The sequence below is a fragment of the Balaenoptera ricei genome, chromosome 8 (assembly GCF_028023285.1).
Source record: "Balaenoptera ricei isolate mBalRic1 chromosome 8, mBalRic1.hap2, whole genome shotgun sequence".
In the NCBI taxonomy this organism is placed as follows: Eukaryota; Metazoa; Chordata; class Mammalia; order Artiodactyla; family Balaenopteridae; genus Balaenoptera; species Balaenoptera ricei.
In genome coordinates this window covers 87,535,054-87,557,712 of record NC_082646.1, presented here as the reverse complement: position 1 = coordinate 87,557,712, position 22,659 = coordinate 87,535,054, and the positions used below count along the sequence as shown (strand labels likewise).

Here is a 22,659-nt window from a genome sequence, read left to right as displayed (position 1 = left end):
ACGTAATAGACTATTGTATATCTAATGTATAGTTTAAGACTGACCTGTAGTTGGAGATGAGGCTCATGTAAATCCATGGAGCGTTTCCCTTGCTGGATTTTTGTGAAAGGATTAAAGAAATGTCTCTGTACACAAGTGGAATAGTGTTGCTCATGAGCACACTTGTCCCCTTTTCACAGGTCTTGCAGCCTTGGCCAGGGCTGCCTAAATGTACTGAGGTGTCATGTGATGGTGGCCTCTGTCTCTATAGAAAGCATTAAGTCAGTAATCATGCTGCTAAATAGTTCTTGGAAGAGAGATTGTAGAGAAGGGTAAGGTGAGAGAATGTTATTACCTTTGAGAGTTCCAAGTTCGAGAAGCCGAAAGGGTAAGAATTTACAAATATATTTTAACAGATAGTTTTTAATGTTTCAGACATTCTAGGTACAATAATTTTGTAGTTTTTAGTGTAGCCTTAATTTTTAACTTTAAGAAAAGTGTTTTCTGTTTTGATTTTCTTTTTCAGAGGCTAATCAAGCCTAGTAACATTGTTTTCCATTACTCATTTAACACTTTTAATCATTAACTTTTCCAAAGATAACTTTTATTTTTCTTTTATGCTGTTCTATGATTATGTCCAGGACAGTTAAGTTACTGGTTTGTGATAAGATGGAATTCTTTTTTTTTTTTCTCTTTTTCCTTTTGTGGAGCAAAGTTAAACAGACCAAACTTACTTGTTAGATAAAACTAAGTATTACAGTTCTGAATGCTGGGTTCACCATTATGGCAATCATGAAGAATTCCTGATACTATCTGTGAGCAGCATTCATAACCTCTGCTATTTGTCTGAGTAAACGTCAGAGGACTCAAGGAGATAGTGATATTTAACAGACTACCTCATACCAGAAGAGGAGGGGTAAAGGAGAAAAGGGCTTGATATTTATGACTCTAGGAACTATAAGTTGTAATTTAATGAGATCAAAGCATGTGCTGCATGCTTATTTGCTGCACTAACAGCTTTGAATAAAATGGTTAGAAAACAGACAATGTACTAAAAGTTCAGGATATTTAAAAGCTATAAGAGCTATAAAATCAAAAACATATTTTCAGTCGAAAATCATTTTGTGAAGGTCTCTGCTTTTAACTTAATATGCTCTTAAGATTACATAATATATAAGAGAAAAAGAAAGACATAAGAAATGATTAGTTTTTACTTTTGTCAGCCACATACTGGGTTTTTGCCCCTTGCCACTCCCTTCCCACTTCCCTGTTGTTTCATAACAGTTATTGTAATAGGAATTGATGTATTTTAGAGTATCTTCTATAAAACTTAGCTGATTACAACAGCTCCATGCTTTCAGTTGTGGAAAAATGTATTGACAGAAAGACATAAGACATTTGTTGCACTTTGTAACCTAGACAGAAGAAAAACTTTTAGAAAACCAATCCTTTTTTTAATTCAGAGAATTGTAAGCTACTTTAAGTTTTAGCCATACACCTCAGTTTAATTATATTTTTATCAATAGGACATTGTATCTTAGGAGTGAATCTAGAACAGATTACTATTTTAAAACAAGCCATCTGGGCTTCCCTGGTGGCACAGTGGTTAAGAATCCGTCTGCCAATGGGGGGGACATGGGTTCGAGCCCTGGTCCAGGAAGATCCCACATGCCGTGGAGCAACTGAGCCCATGCGCCGCAACTACTGAGCCTGCACTCTAGAGCCTGCACCCACAACTACTGAGCCCGCATGCCACAACTACTGAAGCCTGTGTGCCTAGAGCCCGTGCTCTGCAACAAGAGAGGCCATTTCAGTGAGAAGCCCGTGCACCACAGTGAAGAGTAACCCCCACTCGCCGCAACTAGAGGAAGCCTGTGCACAACAACGAAGACCAAATGCAGGCAAAAATAAATAAATAAAATAAATAAAATTTAAAAAAAAAACAAAAAAAAACAAGCCATCTAACTAATTTCTAAGTTGTTTACTTTATACAGGTGTATCTTGCTCCAGGAAAACCCAATATAAAAAAATTTAAAATTCAGAAAAATTGTTGCAAGTTTTCTTTTAAAAATTACCAGTTTAGTGCACAAAAAAGCAGCTTGAAAGCAAGGTTTTAGAACACCATGTGCAAAGCAAAGAAAGATGTACATTATTTTAAACCTAATATCATTGGTGTCTTTTAAAAAAATCAGTTTAGCATAAAAGATTTTTTATTACTCAGGTGGTGTTTGACTAAATAACAAGTAACAACATAAATATTAGTCAAACATCCTGAAAATCTGAGTTGAGATTAAAACTTTGAGGTACTCCAACAGATATTTTTCCTTTGAACTAATCTCCTAAATTTTTAAAAACTTAAATTAATTGCTGAAATGACTGTCTTTATTCTTGTATCCTTCAGTGTGCATAGTCAATTTAACTATCATCCTGTTTTTGAATGTTTATCCAGGGTGGATATAATAAGATCAATAAATTCTTTTATTCAGAAAGTTTGTTGAGTCAATGACCATATGGCTTATGAACTAGAATGTTTTATTATATTGTCTTATGTCTGTAATTGTTGTTTTCTAGAATATTCTTGGATCTGAATTTGTAATGCAGAATTAACCCATTTTAATCTCACAAGTTTAGGGCTGTTGATTAAGACAAGTCAAGGTTCTAGCCCCCAAATATGCTGTTCTTTTAAAGTTAGCATAATGTTAGTGACTCACCACCTACTAAGCTTTATTTTTTTATTATCGGTAAGAAAACTGTAGTGGTCTGTTCACATTTAAATGAGGACCATCTATTTGTAACATGGTGGTCTACAGGGTTGTGGTTGTTACCTTGATCAGAGGAAGCCATCTGGTTCAGTCAGTGATTAAACCCCCAGCACTGTACTTTCCTATATGCTATACAATATATTTAGCACTATAACACCTACCACTTTCTATACAATTTTACAAATTGACTATGAACTATCGTGTCATTAACAATAGTCTTATTTGGCTGACATTGACTGCTGTCACCAAGTATTTTTATTGCCATTTGCTTTATCCTGAATAAATCAACTTTGATTTCATCAAATCTTATTTTAGGCAAAGATGTCACATTTTTTAAATATCATGTTCATCACTCTTTTCTTCTTATGTTCATTAAAATTTTTAGTTCTTCTTAGATCCCTGACTGTATTAAGGTGCTATGGGATAAGTATGAAACGTGGTTCTTTTCCTTGAGGAGTTCATAGTCTACAAAAAAAACTCTTATTGTAATCAGTTATGAAATAATGAATCTTAATTCTTTAAATAAAGAATACTTAGTTATTCATAACACCATTACGACTTCAGATCACTTTATTCTAAAAGTAGAGAAAATAATCGTAGAATCCCTTGAATTCACCTTAGTAGTAATAACAGGTAACAATGCCTAGAACATAGTAGATGCTCAACAAATACTTGTTGCATAGATTATTACATGCCAGGCACTTTGTTAGTTTTTAAAAAAATTATATCTCCATTTTACAGATGAGGAACTTGAGGCAGAATGCATTTAAGTAAGTTACCTAAAGTTACACAACAAGGAAAATAGAGTGAGGTTTGGAACCCAAACAAATTTGGCTCCAGAACCTGTGATCTTAACCATTCTACTGGTAACAGTAACAGTATAAGCAATTCATCCGCATAAGTTTCTTCTCTGCTTCATTCACCATTAGAAAACATATGTTTATTAAAAGGGGAAGTTGCTAATATTCATCCTCCTAAACTACTAGGTCCCCATAGACCTTGACTCTGCGTATCTAGACTAGTATTTCCATTACCTTGAAACTCATCATTAAATACTGCTTTCTTTGGGCTCTGTCATTCAGCCCTTCTCCTTCTCCAACCAGAGCATCCTTTTCTATCACCTGTACCATTTACACACCCCACTCTGTTCTTAGATTGACCTCTAGTCTTTTAGTCTCCATTACTTCACCCAGTCCATTGGCCTATTCCTGCCTACACATAATTCCCTGCATAATATTTCTCATTTATTCTGTTAATTTTAACTCATACTTTACCTTTTTTCTCTAAAACTAAACCTTTCAACTATAGTCATCTGAAGGAGGTACATGACTTAGATCATACTAGTGTTGCTTTTCTCCTTATATTCTCATTTGCAATATGAATTTAATGATATCTGCCTTTCCTATTTTATATATGTGTAAGAAATATAAAATAATATGTGGAAAAGCACTTCAGAAAGTTTAACATGCATAGAAATTTATGGGATTATTGTTACTTGCAAGTGAAATTAGGTTAAAATTAAGGCAAATTTTGATGGTGCAGTTTTTCTGCACCATAACTATAGGTGGGTTATATGCATAGGCTTTCAAGACAACTAAAACATTGCCTCATCTGATAAATTTTTTATCAGATAGGAAAGTCTGAAATTTCTTCCAACTCATTAATTGCTTTTTCCCCCTTCATGCTTGAATTATATTCTATTTCTACAATGACTAGTTCTCTGCCAACTATTTGTCTTCTTCAGATCCTCTCTAAATTTCATGGAATCATAAGGATCATCTGATCTACTGGTTTTTATCTTTCTTTGAGTTGTAGAACCTTCTGTTAAAGACGTGGAAGCTCAGTATTAAAACAAAGTAGAGCTACTTGTGCTTGAAGGGAGAGTTTTAGGAACACTGGAGCCATACAAGTTGGCTCTTTCTTCTCTATCAGCAGCTGTGGAGGGGCTCCATGGAACCTCTAGGACTTCTCAGAGCACAATTTAAAAACCGTTAACTGGATCCAACAGTTAGTTGAATTATTCAAAGTCAAGCATCTTGTAAAAAAGTCTCCATTTATCCTCACTTTGTACTGTATACTATTTGTAGTCAGTAATATTCTAAACAACCTATAAATTTTATAATGTTAGTTGAAATTCTTCATGTAGTGGATATTGTGATAATTCCTCAACATCTAGTGCACCTCATATGATCAGTCTGTCTCTAAGCCAATTAATATCATCTCCATTCCTTATGCCAGTATTTGGTTCAGGAATTAGCATGTGATCTAATTCTGGCTAGCAGGAGGTGGTTCAAAGAAAATTTTTCTTACTCTTTAATAAGAGTTCCAGGAAGAGACAGTTGCTGTGGAATACCTAAATTACCTCTTGCTACAGAATATATTTCATTATTATTTAATGGTTTAAGTATGGCTTTCTGATAGTTATAACCAAAGCATCCTAACTTATACTGACAATTCATGCTTTTCATTACAGAATATTGTATTTTGTACAAAATGATGTTTAAAATATAAAATGTATTAATTTTGAACATCTGTGTGATAGTTCACTTTTTAAGGGTCTTTGGGTACAAATAAATTCCTCCGGTTCGCAGATTATCTTTTTTTTTTCCGATTCCTCCAAAGCTGTATCATAACGTCTCTTTCTTTTCTTCATATTCTTTTTTTCAATTAGCTCATCCTCCTTAATTCCATCATTCACTTCATATAGATGACTTCATATCTATATTTCTAGCCTCACATTTCTTTTAATCTCCAGTTCTGTATTTTCAACTGCCTGCAGGTCATCGCCTTTTATGACTTACTGTAACTTCAGGGTCACCCATTGGATTGATTCTTTATTCTCCCCATCCTTCCTCTTCCCCCTGCCAAAAAAAAAAAAAAATCATACAACTCTCCTTTCAAAGGAAATCATCTTGCTCCCTATGACGGTGAACCATCACTGATACCTTGAAACTTCATTTGAGGGAATTCATCATATGTAACCTTTTATAATTTGAAAAATAATGAATGAACGATTTTTTTTAGAACAGTAACAGCCTATGGCTTAGGCTTAGTGATTTGTGCTTTTTGGCTTTCTTAAGAGTCAATCTCAGAATATTGTCCCTCTCTTATTTCTTGTCTTTAATAGATTTTTCATCTATTTCATCAGTGAAGCAGATTTTTCGTTTCCTTTCCATTTTCATGCATCTCTGTTTCACATTTCATGGTCTCTTATTTCTTCTAGCTTCATCTAAACGCTTTGAAATCATCTTTTTTCCTTCATTTCCTTTGTCTATTCAATTATATCTTCCTTTAGAATGTCTCATATTTTTCATTATCCATTTCTCAATGGTTTAGACATTCATCATCTCATGCCTGGATTAATAAAATAGCCTTGTAGCCAGTGTTCTGTTCTCCAGTTTTTATTCACTCTTTTTGCTGGACTAACTTTACTAAGTTACTAGTTTAATATTATTGCTTCTACGTGCCTGACACATGCTAGATACTTAGCATATGTAGAAGGAATGATAAATTGAATAGTTCTCCTTTGTCTACCAAATCAAGTCCAAAACTTTTTTTTCCAGCTTTATTGAGATATAATTGACATATAACACTGTTTAAGCTTAAGGTGTACAACATGTTGATTTAGTCCCAAACTTTTTTAATTGGCTTTCCAGAACTTCCATGGTCTGGTCCCATTTTACATCTTCAACATTGTTTCCTACTACTTCCTAATAAGCATCTTCCATTCTGTTTAATCCAAAATCTTTGTTGCCATTATCATAATTCTTAATTTTCCCTGTCTTTTTACCTTTTCTCTCCTCCATATTCCCTGCCCCAACTTGAAATGCCTTCTCTCAACTTACTTGTATTAAACAGGATTGAGGCAGGAAACAGATGGCACATTGGTATGGGAAATTGAGAAAAGTTTGATGAAAGAGCTATTTACAGAGTTGTAGGCAGAGTTAAGGGAAACCAACAAGGGATAGAAGGTAGACCTGATGGTGGCAAGGGAAGGAAGCAGATACTGGAACCTGGAGGGAGCTATAGGTAAAGCTGTAGAAGAAAGCTACAGTTCAGAAGCTGTGACCTTTGGTAAAGGTACAGAGCTATTGCCAATTTGTTGTCATGTAGAGAGGGAGCTGGGGAAACACCTCCATCTCTCTCTCTTCCCAGCATACTGATTTACTGATGCCTCCCAGAGATTGAACCCCACAAGCCAGAGGGAAGGGAGCTTGCTTGCTATATCCACAGATGCCACACCGGCCACAGAGAAAGTGGAGGGTGAATCAGGAGCGACAAATGAAGGATATCCAGTATACTACTCATTCTTCAACGCCTACCTCCTTCATTCAAACTTCTTTCGTTATTCAGTACATGCTGATTGTTCTCTTTGTACATTATTTTGTCTGCCTGCTTTTCTGAGAATAAAGCCGTATCTCTTAACCCACGTGGTTACTTTAGCAGTCATTTTATGTAGTGCACATATCTAGAGGGAATATGTGAACTAAGACCAGTGAATCCATTCTCCTGGATTTTGGACTAGGGGTTAAAAGGTAATCAATCAGGCAAGTTTCCCTCTAGGTGGCTGAGGTTATAACATGTAGAACTCTGGAGGTATTGACAGCCCTGTTTTCTGCCGTTCCTTTTTCAGCTTCCTTGATACCACATTCTCTTGGTTTTCTTTCTGCCTCAGTTGACTGTATTTCTCAGCCTTCTGTATTAGCAGCTTCTTTAATCCATGAATCTTGGAGTTCTTTAAGACTCAGTCATTTGTCATCATCTTTCCTCTAACTAATAACTAAGTGACTGCACCTGTTTCCATAGCTTTACATACTATTTTAAAACTGATACATGAGAAATATGTGTTTGTTTTAGAAAAAAAGAGAAAACACCTAACAGCAAAATGAAGAAAATAAAAATTTCCTGTAATCTCACCACACTAATGAACCAACTTCGGTTCTTAAATACAACCTTTTAAAAATTGAAGTGTATTAATCAAGATTCTTAATTGTAAGATGATTTTTTTCAGCAAAGGAATTTGCATGTTGGTCATCTCAGACTTGGAAAACTGTCATAAACAAAAGAAGGTATATAACCAACTTCCACTACTAAGTTGTTGTACACTGCAGCTTGTACCATCACTGTTGACCATAGTAGATACTGCTACTGCTACAGCAGTATCACTGTTGTCCATGGAAGGTTGAAGTTACTAGCACAGCCCCTGCTATGTACCAACAGAAAGGTTTGCAGCAGTTCTTTTTCTTGTGTTACTAGTTCCTGATCCAATATCCAAGACAGGTGCTTCTGATTAGCAGAGCCTGGTGTCATGCTTATAAAGCTAGTATTTGGCATTTCCGGCTTCTCTAGTGGGCCTTCAAAATTCAAAGGGAGTTCAGGTGCTGTGTAATCAGGAATGTGAAAATCACATCCTTGAGTATTTAATATAGTCTATACACAAAACAGCAGTACAATGAAGTACACACCATTCAGAAGCTGGTGTTTCGGGATTTAAATGTGTTTGGATGTATCTGTTAAACTCAGTGGACATAAAACTTCACAGTGAAGACTTCTTTTGTATCCCCTTCAAGTCTATCCTCTACAATGATGCCAGAGTTATTTTTCTAAAATGCGAATCTTGTTATGTCATTCTCTTATTCAAAATCCTTCAGTGGTTAATTCCTCATTGTCTATAGGATAAAATTAAAACTCTTTAGCTTGGCCTACAAATCTTTCAATATTTGAATTTTGCCAAACTTCTAGTCACAACTACCAGTACTCTACTCCTCCCCCTTACCCATAACAAATTAGCTCCAACCATATCATATTAGTTCTGTTTCCCTGAAAAATATGCTCTTTCATGTTTCTGTACCTTTCTGAATCTTTTTGCCTGGAATATCTACTCATTTTTTTGTCCTCTTCAAAAATTTATCTTTAGAGACTCAGTTCAAATACCACTTTCCTGTGTAATGCCTTCTTGATGCCCTCAACCAAACTGTTTCATTCTTTATATTTCTATACATCCCTTCCTGTATTATAGCACTCATCACGTTATAATTATTTCTTACATAAATTTTTCTTATTAGCTGCTAATAACTTGGGAATTGATAATCTTTTATATCATGTTTTTATCTTAAAAGATTTTTGTTGAATAAGTCATCAGTGAAAACACCCTGCTTCTGGTTGGTTAGTTCATTTAGTTAGTGTATTATTTTTAAGAACAAAGATCATGCATTCTATCTTTGTGTCATTGCGTTTGCCTATTCCGTAACTACAAATAGCATTGGCTAATTATCTGGCAAGGAAACTAGGGAAAAAGGACCTTGATGGGCAAGTAGTAGTATCTTAATATATGAAATATAGTAAATTATAGTGATAGGTTTAAAATGAACTTTAAAACTGTCAGAAAAGTGCCTTGCTTTGATGAAACATGTGTACTGAATTCTCTGTTTGATGTTTCTTATGTTAAGGAACTTAAAAAAGTAACCTCAGACTTGATAAAGACCAAGGTCACATGTCAACAACATAAGATGGGAGAAGAAAACATCAATTTAACAATTAAAGAACAAAAATTTCAAGAACTTCAAGAAAGACTCAAAATGGTATTTAATTAAATATGTTCATGTTTATAAAATGAACATTTTTGTAAAATTTATGAAAATTTGAGATATATAAACAAGAAGATTATAATACAAAAACGTTCCTTCTTTGTAGAGTTAATATACATAGTAAAGATTTTACAAATTTTTAAAAAATTGCTAGATAATTTTTGGCATTATCAACAAAACTTTAGGATAATAAAATTTAGCTATAACCACTTTATTTTCACTTTAATATGGTATCAGGTAATCTTCTGGTATAATGGTATCCTCAGGAAAGCTTTTGGAGATGAGAAATTCTGTAGTTTCTAACATTAATGTTTATAAGTTTGCACCAGCCTGTACTGGGTATCTAACACCACCTTCAGTTCACTAGAGTCACTGCTTCAACAGTAAACAAACATTGGTTCTCTGGAGTAATAATAGGTCATCACACTCCCAAATTTGTTAAGCACTGGATTGAATGTATAATTTGCTGAATTTTGTATCATAACTTTAAAATTATTCACATTTTTTAGGAATTGGAATTAAATAAGAAGATTAATGAAGAGATTACCCATATTCAAGAAGAAAAACAGGCAAGCAATCATAAGATAATTTGGAAGCCAGTAAATATTTTAAAAACCAAATACAATGTGGGAAATAAACTAAGTTAAGTAACAAATGGAATCATGCCTAGGTCAATTCCTAGCACATAGTAAGCACTCAGTTGGTGTGTATTGAATAGATACATGTGTACCTTTTTTAACCAGGTCTCACCTATACTCCCATTAAAAAATAAATCAGAGGAGAAATGGGGAGATGTTCATCAAAAGGTACAAACTTCCAGTTGTAAGATGAGTTAGTTCTGGGGATGGAATGTACAGCATGATGACTTTAGTTAACAATACTGTATCATATATTTGAGAGTTGCTAAGAGAGTAGATTTTTTTTTATGAGACTCCGAAAACATATTATTTTAAAAGTATTTATTTAGTTAGTTGAGGTGTAGTCGATTTACAATGTTATATTAGTTTCAAGTGTACAACATAGTGATTCAAAATTGTTATAGATTATACTCCATTTAAAGTTATTATAAAATATTGACTATATTCCCTGTGCTGTACAATATATCCTTGTAGCTTACTTATTTTATACGGAGAGTCTTAAATGTTCTCACCACATACAAAAAACTTGGTGATTATGTGTGATGATAGAGATTTTAACCTTATTGTGTTAATTATATCACAATAAATATGTGTATCAAATCATCACGTTGTACACCGTAAGCTTACACGTTAGATGGCAATTATATCTCAATAAAGCTGGAGAAAAATTACATTAAAATATTTTATAAATAAATAAGATAAAAAGAATAAAAATAAATTAGTTTTTTCCTTAGTTTGGACCACTAGCAGATAATTATTGAAATGTGTGTATGCTTAGAGCATGCATTTGCAGGACATTATACTCTCATTGGCATTTATTTGATATTTATACTTATTCTATTCTAAAAAAAGATATGTGAAAGAAAATTTCTCCTGCTTCTTTTTTTTCTCTTCTGCTTTTCCTCTGTTTGATTCTGAATGCATGCCATGCCATCCTAGCCCACCAGCAGTGATATATTTTAGTAGTGATAATATTTACCATTTGGGGGGAAAACCAACAAAAGTTTTAGTTTTGAATTCTTTACATTTTTCAGTAGTGTCACAGAATTCGTGGTCCATTTCAAAAACTTTGTTAATTATTTGAGGAACTCTTGGAAATAATACTTTGTAAGAAATCATGTAATACAAATTATGTTAAATATTAAATTAATAAAATATACCATTAGTTTATTTCAGTACATTGTTTATTATGGCATTGAAATTAAACTGTAAAGATAATAAGTTAAGAAACTAGAAAATATATTTTTAAGAATGAGTTTAGAAACATACCTACTGCCTTAAAACTTTTTCAATTAATATGTCATATTTATACTTTTTTATAGGGCATCATCATTTCTTTCCAACAATTGCAGCAGTTACTTCAGCAACAGACTCAAGCTAATACTAAAATGGAAGAAGAATTGAAGGTGCTAAAATAATCAGGATATATATACATATCCTGATTTTATATATATATATTAGTATGTTTTCATCTAATGAGTTTTACCTGTTTAGTTGCATTCGTCTGTCCAACTTTATCTGAGATCATTTTGAATTTTAAGGGTAAAATATTGGCCTCCTTCATCAGCTTGTTATCAATGTCCAAAGTAATGAACATTTATTTTATTTTATTTATTTATTTTTTCCCCAGCATTTTTTTTAAAGTATTTGTTTATTTATTTATTTATGGCTGTGTTGGGTCTTCGTTTCTGTGCGAGGGCTTTCTCTAGTTGCGGCAAGCGGGGGCCACTCTTCATCGCGGTGCACGGGCCTCTCACTATCACGGCCTCTCTTGTTGCAGAGCACAGGCTCCAGATGCGCAGGCTCAGTAATTGTGGCTTACGGGCCCAGCTGCCCCGCGGCACGTGGGATCTTCCCACACCAGGGCTCGAACCCGTGTCCCCTGCATTGGCAGGCAGATTCTCAATCACTGCGCCACCAGGGAAGCCCCCCCAGCATTTTTTAATGAAAATTTTTGAACATACAGGAACGTTGAGAGAATTGTATCATAGATAATCATATACCTACCTCCTAGATTCTACAATTAATATTTTACCTATTTGCTTTATCATATGTTTCTCCACCCCTTTTTTATTATATGCATTTCAAAGTAAATTGCAGTCATCCGTACACTTCACCCTTAGCATATTACATCATGAGCATCATTAAATAGAGTTCAGTACTTGACAGATCTTTTGTTTGCTTTTTGAGGTAAAATTTATGAGCATGTTTTATTTTTTAATTTTTTTATTTTTTTATTTTTAAAAAAATTTTTTAATTTATTATTTATTTATTATTTTTATTTTTGGCTGTGTTGGGTCTTCGTTTCTGTGTGAGGGCTTTCTCCAGTTGCAGCGAGTGGGGGCCACCCTTCATCGCGGTGCGCGGGCCTCTCACTATCGCGGCCTCTCTTGTTGCGGAGCACAGGCTCCAGACGCTCAGGCTCAGTAGTTGTGGCTCACGGGCCCAGTTGCTCCGCGGCATGTGGGATCTTCCCAGACCAGGGCTCGAACCCGTGTCCCCTGCATTGGCAGGCAGATTCTCAACCACTGCACCACCAGGGAAGCCCCGAGCATGTTTTATTTTAACATTTAAGTTGCTAGTTAAATGTTCAGTTTTATCAAGTAACTGATTTAATTTTGTAGCAGATTGGATGGGTTTGTGTTTTTTTTTCTGTGTCTTAGAATTGTGGCCAAGATCCAAAACTGAAAATAAAAGGTGACAAGTGTCACCACATTCTAGGAGAGGAATCCGTGACCTCACAGAAATGGAGGGAGGGCAGCTCCCTCTTCACAGGAACATGATAGAACTGGCCCTATTACCATAACAATCACCCCATCATCCTCTTCCCAGTACGTATACGAAAATGATTGCGGAGGGGAAGAAGTTATGGCCACTGATGTTTTGGGAGTGAAGGTTCATTAAGAGAGATTTTTCTCTTACATCCCTAGTAGAGGGAGATGCACTTCCCCTCATGAATCTAAGTGAAGGAGTCTACAGGAAAATCGTGTAAAAATTGGGGTACAAAAAGGGGAAACTGCCATCTTGTTTTTTAGATGGATGCTTGAGATGCTATTGAAACCTGAAGGTCCACTGTGGTGTTGCCAGTAAAATGTGATAAGTTCATGTGGGAGAACTTGGCCTATGTTTCTTGAAGTGTGGAAGTGTATACCAAGAACATATAGACTGATGCCCAGTCCTAGTCTAGAAATTTCAAGGAGGAAAGTTTTTGGAGTAATCTGTTCCAGTGGAGCTTGAAGTGTGTATTGTGCTTGTTCTAATGCTATATGGCCCTGGAAGCGTGCAGAATTGAGAACATGGTGGTTCCTTGGCTCCACGTGAAGGTATGTGGAGGTTAGTGGAAGAGCAGGAACTGCCAAGTGATGGGATGTCCAACTCAAGAGAAGGCGTTGGGGACATGTTCCACTGGGGTGGCCAGTGGAAAATATTTGTGCGCCTCTGAAGGGATTCTTGGTAATGAAGGGTGAAGCTGAACATTTCCCAAGAAAAGTACATTCACCTCCCACAAAAAGACCACTCTCAGCAGAGGCCTGGGCCAGCTTCATGGGAATGTAACCAGTACAGTTGCATAAAGCCCAGAGGAGCCTTGAGTTTCAGTTTTAATATTCTGTGGTCACTGTCTTAACATTTTTTAAAAATTTTATTTATTTATTTAATTTATTTTTGGCTGTGTTGGGTCTTCGTTGCTGCAGGCGGGCTTTCTCTAGTTGAGGCAAGCGGGGGCTACTCTTCGTTGCAGTGTGCGGGCTCCTCATTGCGGTGGCTTCTCTTGTTGCGGAGCACGGGCTCTAGGTGCATGGGTTTCAGTAGTTGTGGCACGTGGGCTCAGTAGTTGTGGCTCGCAGGCTCTAGAGCGCAGGCTCAGTAGTTGTGGCTCGCGGGCTCTAGAGCGCAGGCTCAGTAGTTGTGGCGCACAGGCTTAGTTGCTCCACAGCATGTGGGATCTTCCCGGACCAGGGCTCAAACCCATGTCCCCTGAATCAGCAGGCAGATTCTTAACCACTGCACCACCAGGGAAGCCCCTTTTTAAATTTTTATATTTGAATATATGTTTTGTAAATTAAGTCTGATGAGAAAATGGAGCATGCACTGGGGCTTGAAGCCTCAGCTCCGGCGTTCTCCTGCCTCCTACTGGCTACCAGGAACCATTCTTGGCTGCTGACTCTTCTACCCTTTGGTGCCCTCGGCCCGGCACAGCCTTAGCCTCCCTGCTCCTGTCTTGCCACTGCTGTGAGTCGACTGGGTCACATTGGTGGGTAGAGGCCTGTGTTCTCTTGTTGCCCTTTAACACAGGTGGAGGCCTAGATGTAGCAGGGAGGGTCTGAGCTGAGTACATGTGCCCTGCAGCATCCTCTGTCCCAGGTTGGCAATGCCCCGGCACATTAGGTAGGTGCCTTGGCAGGGAGTGTGTCCCCAGTCCAGGTACTGAGTTGCATCCCTGCCTGGCAGTTGCAGTCCTTTAGAGGTTACCCACCTGCCATAGGTTGGGGCAGAGGACCCATGGGATGGAGAGACTGACTTCACCAACTTCAGCCAGGACATAATACATGGGTCTAGCAGCTTGCAGGAGGTAGAACCCAGTGCTGAGTCATGTGGTGAGGCCCTTAGGCATCTGTGAGGGTCTGCCTTTGGCCTGTGAGTATCCCAGGGGACCATAACATTAAGTAGAAAATAAAAAGCACCATGGTAGGTGGATAGGAAGAAAAAAAGAGAGGGGGAGAGAGAGAAAGCGAGAGGGAGGGAGGAACCACGAAGAAAAGAAAAAGTTTTGTATCTAAGTGTCTTTAATTTCTGGCACCCGGCCCCAGAAATTATGCTGAGTCTATCATCATTGAATGAAACCAAACTTAACCTGAGCAATGAAACACTTATCTTCTTACCATTGATGTTCTATAACTAGTCATGTAAAGAGAGGTTTGCCTTCCTCTTTTCTTTTGCCTGCCCCCCAGTACTAGGGAGAGGGAAAAGGTATGGTAGAGCCAAATCTCTCCCTTCTTTTAATGCTTTCACCTACTCCAATAAAAGATTAGTTTAAAAAAATTTCTCTTAAAGTCCAGTTATCAGGAAGTATCTCCCCCTTCACCTCTTCTACCCACGCTATAGATGCATAACTGGGACTGTTTCCCTAAGGTATTGAACCTTCTCTCAAGAAACATATGATATAATTTATCCAAATTATTGATGAGTAGCAGTTATCAGGATTGTCTGATAACTTTCAATCCATTTAAAGGAGTTGATGCATAGATTTTTAGGATGATCAAAATGTTAGAGATTAGCCAGTCCAGCCATTTCATTTTGTGATGAAATAGAGATCCACTAAATGTAAGCAGTGTAGTTCAAGGCCCTATAATTAGTGGCAAAACCAGAATTAAATATTTGTCTTGATTCTACTTCAGCACTATTTCTACAAGATTACATTGTTAAGATATTTCTTCCTAGATCTGTGAGAACTGCCATTCTTGTTACATCAGTTATACAAAGACTACAACTTTCAAATTGCCCTTCATTGGCTCTAAATCCAATGTTTATGTATTGTTGAATTCTACAGGGCCTACAGTAGTCATAAATATATGTAGTCATGTGTTTCTTTGAGTTAATGATGAAGGTAACTATGGTCCAGGATCTTTTAACTGTAACTGCCAATATTTTAGATAATCCAAATGCCTCTCTCTTTTACTAGCCCCATTATTGCCTGAGCCTTGATAGTACATGGAGAAACTAGATTTCATACAGTAAAATTTCAAACAAAGTATTAGCAAGAACAGGATAGAATTGTCAGCTTTTTAACAGATAAGGGCATTAAAAAATAAACAATACCATCTATCATCACTTTCATTTTATAAAAGATAACGTTTTAACACCAAAAGTATATTAAGGATGTAATATCAGATAAAGGACAGTCCTTTACAAGAGAACACATTTGATGACTTTATATTGACATTTTTTGCCATGGACTAGTGAGATTTTTGTCATGGATCAGTACTTGTTTACAGACTGGTGTTGGAGAACCACTGATATATAGTATAAAAAAATTTTAATGTTGAACTGTTGCTGAGGATTATGCTGCATAGATATCTCAAGTGTTTTCCCGAGGAGCATTCTAATTCCACCTGTACTAAAAGGGATCATTACTCTTCATAATGGCCTACTGTTTTTCAGTGCTCTGCAATCATGCTATCATCTGTCTTATTTTCTTTTTAAGTACAATTTGGAGCATAGAGACCTAAATTCTCATGATAGAGAATATTTTCTACTATGATTTAATCATAGTTTAGTCCAGATAAAAGTATAGTTATGCTGCTATTATCATAGTGTTAGGAAGAATAATTTATTTATTTAGTTTGCTCCTATAGTCATAGTGTTAACATAGTATTAACCAGAATAATTTACTTAATTTTTGGTATATTAAAGCATTAACAGGTGGTTTTATTTTGATTTTCCACAATATACATTTTTTCAGAGAGGGTTTTCAGGCTTGTTAATCCAGATGCAAATAATAGCGAATAACTTCCTGGTAGACTGTAAATTCCATAAAAAGAGTAACATTTTCACTAATAAAAGCCCAAAAGAGTATCTGCCACATAGTAGGAGCTCATTAAATCTTATTAAACTAATGAATGATTAACAATGAGTAAATTCAGACTCTTTGCAAGTTCAGATATTGCTAGGTCAGGGCTTCTGGTTAAACATATCGGATTGAACCTATACATTCCCTTGTATTTCCTTCTGAAACTGCAATAAATGACATTAATAAATCCACAAGGATGAGGAAATAGGGAGAAGAAACAATAAAAATTAAGTTTTAAAAGTGGGAACCATATGGAAAATTAGTAATTTACTTAGCAAATGAGAGAAAGTAGAAACCCAAGTTGAAGATACAGAAATAATCAGGAATTGCAAGCATCATGTGCCTCTAGAAGTAAGGTGCACAATTGAAGCCAAAAACTAGAAGGTCTATATAGGAAGCTGTTGCATATCCAGATACTTTCCCCTACCCTGCACAAATAGGCACTCCCTGTCTTCTGTTTGGCAGAAGATTGGAGAATTATGTTGGAGAGTTTGAGGAGCAACTGAGGTTGGGGAGATTCAGTAGAGTGCTAGAGGCAACTGGTACCAGGGAGAGCTAGTTGTTAGAGCTGTTGTCATTTTGTAAGCTGATTTAAATGAGTGGTAGCTTGAGTTGACCATGGTGGGGTTTTTAACACTAATGAAATTGGCAAGTGCTGCAAATCAGGCTTTATTTATTTATTTATTTTTGAGACCCAATTTACCAGCACAGTACTAAGAGTATCATATTGAAAACAGTTTGGGAAGTCTAAATACTGAATTCTGAAGTCTCCCAGCCTAGTCCTTAAGAGGACAGTTAACCTTGTAACATCCAGGCAGCAGAATGAAAGATTCCATTATGGGGCAACTAACCTGCTCAAGAGAAGAGACTATAGCTGCTGCAGTTAAGCTCTCCCGATGAAACAGCTCAGCCAGATCAGTGCACAGTGAAGCCCACCACTATAGTGACAAAACTTTGTAGTTGACAAAGCTTTCAGCCAGCTTTTTAATATTTCATTGTTAAATATGAACAAGCAGTTAAGGATCACTGGATATTTGAAGAAAGTCTCCAATGTGAAAAACAAACAAAACAAACAGGGTAATGAAAAAAACTTGGAGAAGCTAAGAAATTATACTCAGTTAAGAGAAATGTATTTATTAATCCACAAAACAGTAATTGAGTCTAAAAAAAGAAACATTCCTAGAATAAAAGAGAACCCTTAAAATAAATATATTAGTAGACATGAAAAAGTACAGTGGAAAGGTTGGAAGATAATATCGAGATGATCTGAGGAAGTAGAACCAAAAGACAAGAAGATGGAAAACAGGAAAGGAAGAAAATGAGGGGTCAGTTCAAGAAGTCTGGTGAGTTTCAGAGAGAACAGAGAAGATGGAAGGAGAGCAAATGACCAAAGAAATAATGCAAGAAAGTAACCCATAACTGAAGGATCTGAGTTTGTTTTGCCTAACCCCAATGCATATCATTATGAAATTTCATACTACACTTAAAGAGAAGATTATAAAACTTTCGGTGGGAGAAAAAAAAGTAGGTCACATAGGAAGGATCCAAAATGAGAATGGCAACATAATGACTTCAGACTTTTCATTGGCAGCACTGGAGGTAGAAGATAATAGAACCATGCCTTCAAAGGTTCCAAAGCAGAATTGTATGGTATTTAGCCAAAGAAGTTGTTAAGTATTGGTAAAATAAACATATTTTCAGACAAGCAGGGTCTCAAAAAATGTACCATATCTGCCTCCTTTATCAAGAACTAGTAGAAAGGTTGCTTTATCAAGACAAGGGAGTAAACCAAGAGGAAATCATGGGATCTAGGAAACAGGAGACCCATCACAGAAGAAAAAAGGAAATTTTCAGAGATTACCTGATCAGTGTAGCAGAATGAAAGAGCAATTGGTCCAAATTCTAAGGGAAGGATGGAATGTCTCCAAAACATGGAAACTGAGAGAAAACCTGGCAGTTTCTTTTAGATGGGGGTATAGGTAGGGACAGGAAATGATTGATATATATTAATATAATATACTTTTTAAGAACATAATGCTCATGGTCATTTATTATTACTAGGATAGAGTCTGTGGTATACTCTCCCATGTCTCCTCTAAACTTTGATTTGTCCATCTTAAAATACAGTGTTATTAATATAAATACTATAAATATTTATTACAATGTTAAAGTACTAAGCATCTATTAAATACATACCATTGTAAATATTCAGAGACTGCCCTGTTATTATAATATGTACCTATAAATTAAGATGAAATCATGACTTCTATAAAAATATTTGCATTGTCCTAAAGTAGAGGCAGTCAAAATAGGTATTCATTGAGTGCTCTCAAAGTGCATAGTTCTTTATGAGCTAGAGGAGAATCTTCATGTTAAAATTGCAAAATGCTTTTTTTAGATGTTTCCATAACTTTGCATAATTATGTCCTTGCATATTGATAATCTGTATAGTAATTGAGAACTCTAAATAGATGGAATATTATGAAGCCTTTATTTTATTTTATTTATTTATATATTTATATATATTTTTTGCTTTTATTACTTATCTTTATTTGAACAGAAATCTTAAATCTTCAGATCACAAGTCCACTGTCTACTATAGTTTTCTCTAGCTTAGAGACTCTCCTTGGTGCTTTGACGTTGTGGGTGCAGCCTTCACGGGTGTGGTGAATCCATGGCTTAACCCCAGCTGCTTTCACTCATAACTGCGTGGTTAGCAAGACCTCATATGGCCCCATCCTGTCCACTGCACAGCCAACTGATGGTCATGTCCTTGCTCTTTCCAGCTTTTGAGGAGGATGAGGTCTTTGGGTTGAATAGGGAGGGTCCAGGGGTACTTCAGGTGGATAGGCAGACCTTTTGGAAGCACACTTATAAACAGAGGTTGGTATAGTGGCTATAATTTTGACATAATTAGCAGTAGTAGGTCCTTTTAAAACATCACTGGATTCTCCTGCCTGGGTAGACACCTGGAAAAGCCTGCCACACAAAATTTCAAAGGGGCTTAATTTAAGCTTGCTTCTGGAATCCACTCTAATCCATAGCAGGCAACTGGCAAGGCCTTATCCCAAGTGAAGTTAGTCTTGACATACTTTAGCATTGCTCTTTTTTTAAATGTATGATTCATCTTTGCTCTTTTTTTAAATGCATGATTCATTTTCTCACCTTTTCCTGTTGATTGTGGTCTCAGGATGAACGTAGTTTCTAATCAGTACACAGTGCGTTAGACACTTGTTGGGTTATGCTAGAGACAGCAGCCAGTCCATTGTCACTGTGAAGGGTGTTAGACGATCCAAATTAGGCAGTGATTTCCATAAGGAGGGCTTTAACTACTTCAAAGATTTTTTTCTGTCCAGGTGGGATATGCTTTCACCCATCCCGAAAAAGATACAAACACTAACACGGATTTAAAATTTCCTGGGGAAATTTGAGTAGTCTATTTGCCACTCCTCAGTGGGGCAAGTTCCTCTATGTTGAGTTCCCATTTGAGGGGACCTATCATGCAATTCTGAGTGACTTGCTGGATGGCCTTTTGCAGAATAGGCCCCATTATTATTATTATTTTTAACATCTTTATTGGAGTATAATTGCTTTACAATGGTTTGTTAGTTTCTGCTGTATAACAAAGTGAATTAGTGAATTCACAAAGTGAATACATATACATATATCCTCATATCTCCTCCCTCTTGCATCTCCCACCCTCCCTATCGCACCCCTCTAGGTGGTCACAAAGCACCGAGCTGATCTCCCTGTGCTATGCGGCTACTTACCACTAGCTATCTATTTTACATTTGGTAGTGTATATATGTCCACACCACTCTCTCACTTCGTCCCAGCTTACCTTTCCCCCTCCCCATGTCCTCAAGTCCATTCTCTACATCTGCGTCTTTATTCCTGTCCTGCCCCTAGGTTCTTCAGAGCCACTTTTTTTTTTTTTAGATTCCATATATATGTGTTAGCATACAGTATTTGTTTTTCTCTTTCTGACTCACTTCACTCTTTATGACAGACTCTAGGTCCATCCACCTCACTACAAATAACTCAATTCTGTTTCTTTTTATGGCTGAGTAATATTCCATTGTATATATGTGCCACATCTTCTTTATCCATTCATCTTTCGATGGATGCTTAGGTTACTTCCTCATTCTGGTTATTGTAAATAGAACTGCAGTGAACATTGTGGTACATGACTCTTTATGAATTATGGTTTTCTCAGGGTGTATGCCCAGTAGTGGGATTGCTGGGTCATATGGTAGTTCTATTTTTAGTTTTTTAAGGAACCTCCATACTGTTCTCCATAGTAGCTGTATCAATTTACATTCCCACCAACAGTGCCAGAGGGTTCCCTTTTCTCCACACCCTCTCCAGCATTTATTGTTTGTAGATTTTTTGATGATGGCCATTCTGACTGGTGTGAGGTGATATCTCATTGTAGTTTTGATTTGCATTTCTCTAATCATTAGTGATGTCGAGCATTCTTTCATGTGTTTGTTGGCAATCTGTATATCTTCTTTGGAGAAATGTCTATTTAGGTCTTCTGCCCATTTTTGGATTGGGATGTTTGTTTTTTTGATATTGAGCTGCATGAGCTGCTTGTAAATTTTGGAGATTAATCCTTTGTCAGTTGCTTCATTTGCAAATATTTTCTCCCATTCTGAGGGCTGTCTTTTCGTCTTGTTTATGCTTTCCTTTGCTGTACAGAAGCTTTTAAGTTTCATTAGGTCCCATCTGTTTATTTTTGTTTTTATTTCCATTTCTCTTGGAGGTGGGTCAAAAAGGATGATTTATGTCTTAGAGTTTTCTGCCTGTGTTTTCCTCTAAGAGTTTTATAGTGTCTGGCCTTACATTTAGGTCTTTAATCCATTTTGAGTTTATTTTTGTGTATGGTGTTAGGGAGTGTTCTAATTTCATTCTTTTACATGGAGCTGTCCAGTTTTCCCAGCACCACGTATTGAAGAGGCTGTCTTTTCTCCATTGTATATTCTTGCCTCCTTTATCAAAGTTAAGGTGACCATATATGCGTGGGTTTATCTCTGGACTTTCTCTCCTGTTCCATTGATCTATATTCTGTTTTGTGCCAGTACCATACTGTCTTGGTTACTGTAGCTTTGTAGTATAGTCTGAAGTCAGGGAGCCTGATTCCTCCAGCTCCGTTTTTCTTTCTCAAGATTGCTTTGGCTACTCGGGGTCTTTTGTGTTTCCATACAAATAATGAAATTTTTTGTTCTAGTTCTGTGAAAAATGCCATTGGTAGTTTGATAGGGATTGCATTGAATCTGTAGATTGCTTTGGGTAGTATAGTCATTTTCACAATGTTGATTCTTCCAATCCAAGAACATGGTATATTTCTCCATCTGTTTGTATCATCTTTAATTTCTTTCATCAGTGTCTTATAGTTTTCTGCATACAGGTCTTTTGTCTCCTTAGGTAGGTTTATTCCTAGGTATTTTATTCTTTTTGTTGCAATGGTAAATGAGAGTGTTTCCTTAATTTCTCTTTCAGATTTTTCATCATTAGTGTATAGGAATGCAAGAGATTTCTGTGCATTAATTTTGTATCCTGCTACTTTACCAAATTCATTGATTAGCTCTAGTAGTTTTTTGGTAGCATCTTTAGGATTCTCTATGTATAGTATCATGTCATTTGCAAACAGTGACAGCTTTACTTCTTTCTGATTTGGATTCCTTTTATTTCTTTTTCTTCTCTGATTACTGTGGCTAAACTTCCAAAACTATGTTGAATAATAGTGGTGAGAGTGGACAACCTTGTCTTGTGCCTGAACTTAGAGGAAATGGTTTCAGTTTTTCACCATTGAGAACAATGTTGGCTGTGGGTTTGTCATATATGGCCTTTATTATGTTGAGGTAAGTTCCGTCTATGCCTATTTTCTGGAGGGATTTTATCATAAATGGGTGTTGAATTTTGTTGAAAGCTTTTTCTGCATCTATTAAGATGATCATATGGTTTTTATCTGTCAGTTTGTTAATATGGTGTATCACATTGATTGATTTGCATATATTGAAGAATCCTTGTATTCATGGGATAAACCCCACTTGATCATGGTGTATGAGCCTTTTAATGTGCTGTTGGATTCTGTTTGCTAGTATTTTGTTGAGGATTTTTGC

The 22,659-nt window shown here is 36.3% G+C and overlaps 1 protein-coding gene across 1 annotated transcript in view; it reads left to right on the top strand.

Annotated features, from left to right (window-relative positions):
* Positions 1–22,659, top strand: part of CCDC73 (coiled-coil domain containing 73) — a 114,755-nt gene that overhangs the window by 62,783 nt on the left and 29,313 nt on the right. The window contains exons 9-12 of the mRNA XM_059931339.1: positions 9,191–9,322; positions 9,838–9,897; positions 11,289–11,372; positions 18,164–18,184. Of these exons, the coding sequence (XP_059787322.1) occupies positions 9,191–9,322; positions 9,838–9,897; positions 11,289–11,372; positions 18,164–18,184 (297 nt within the window). The remainder of the gene's footprint in view (positions 1–9,190; positions 9,323–9,837; positions 9,898–11,288; positions 11,373–18,163; positions 18,185–22,659) is intronic.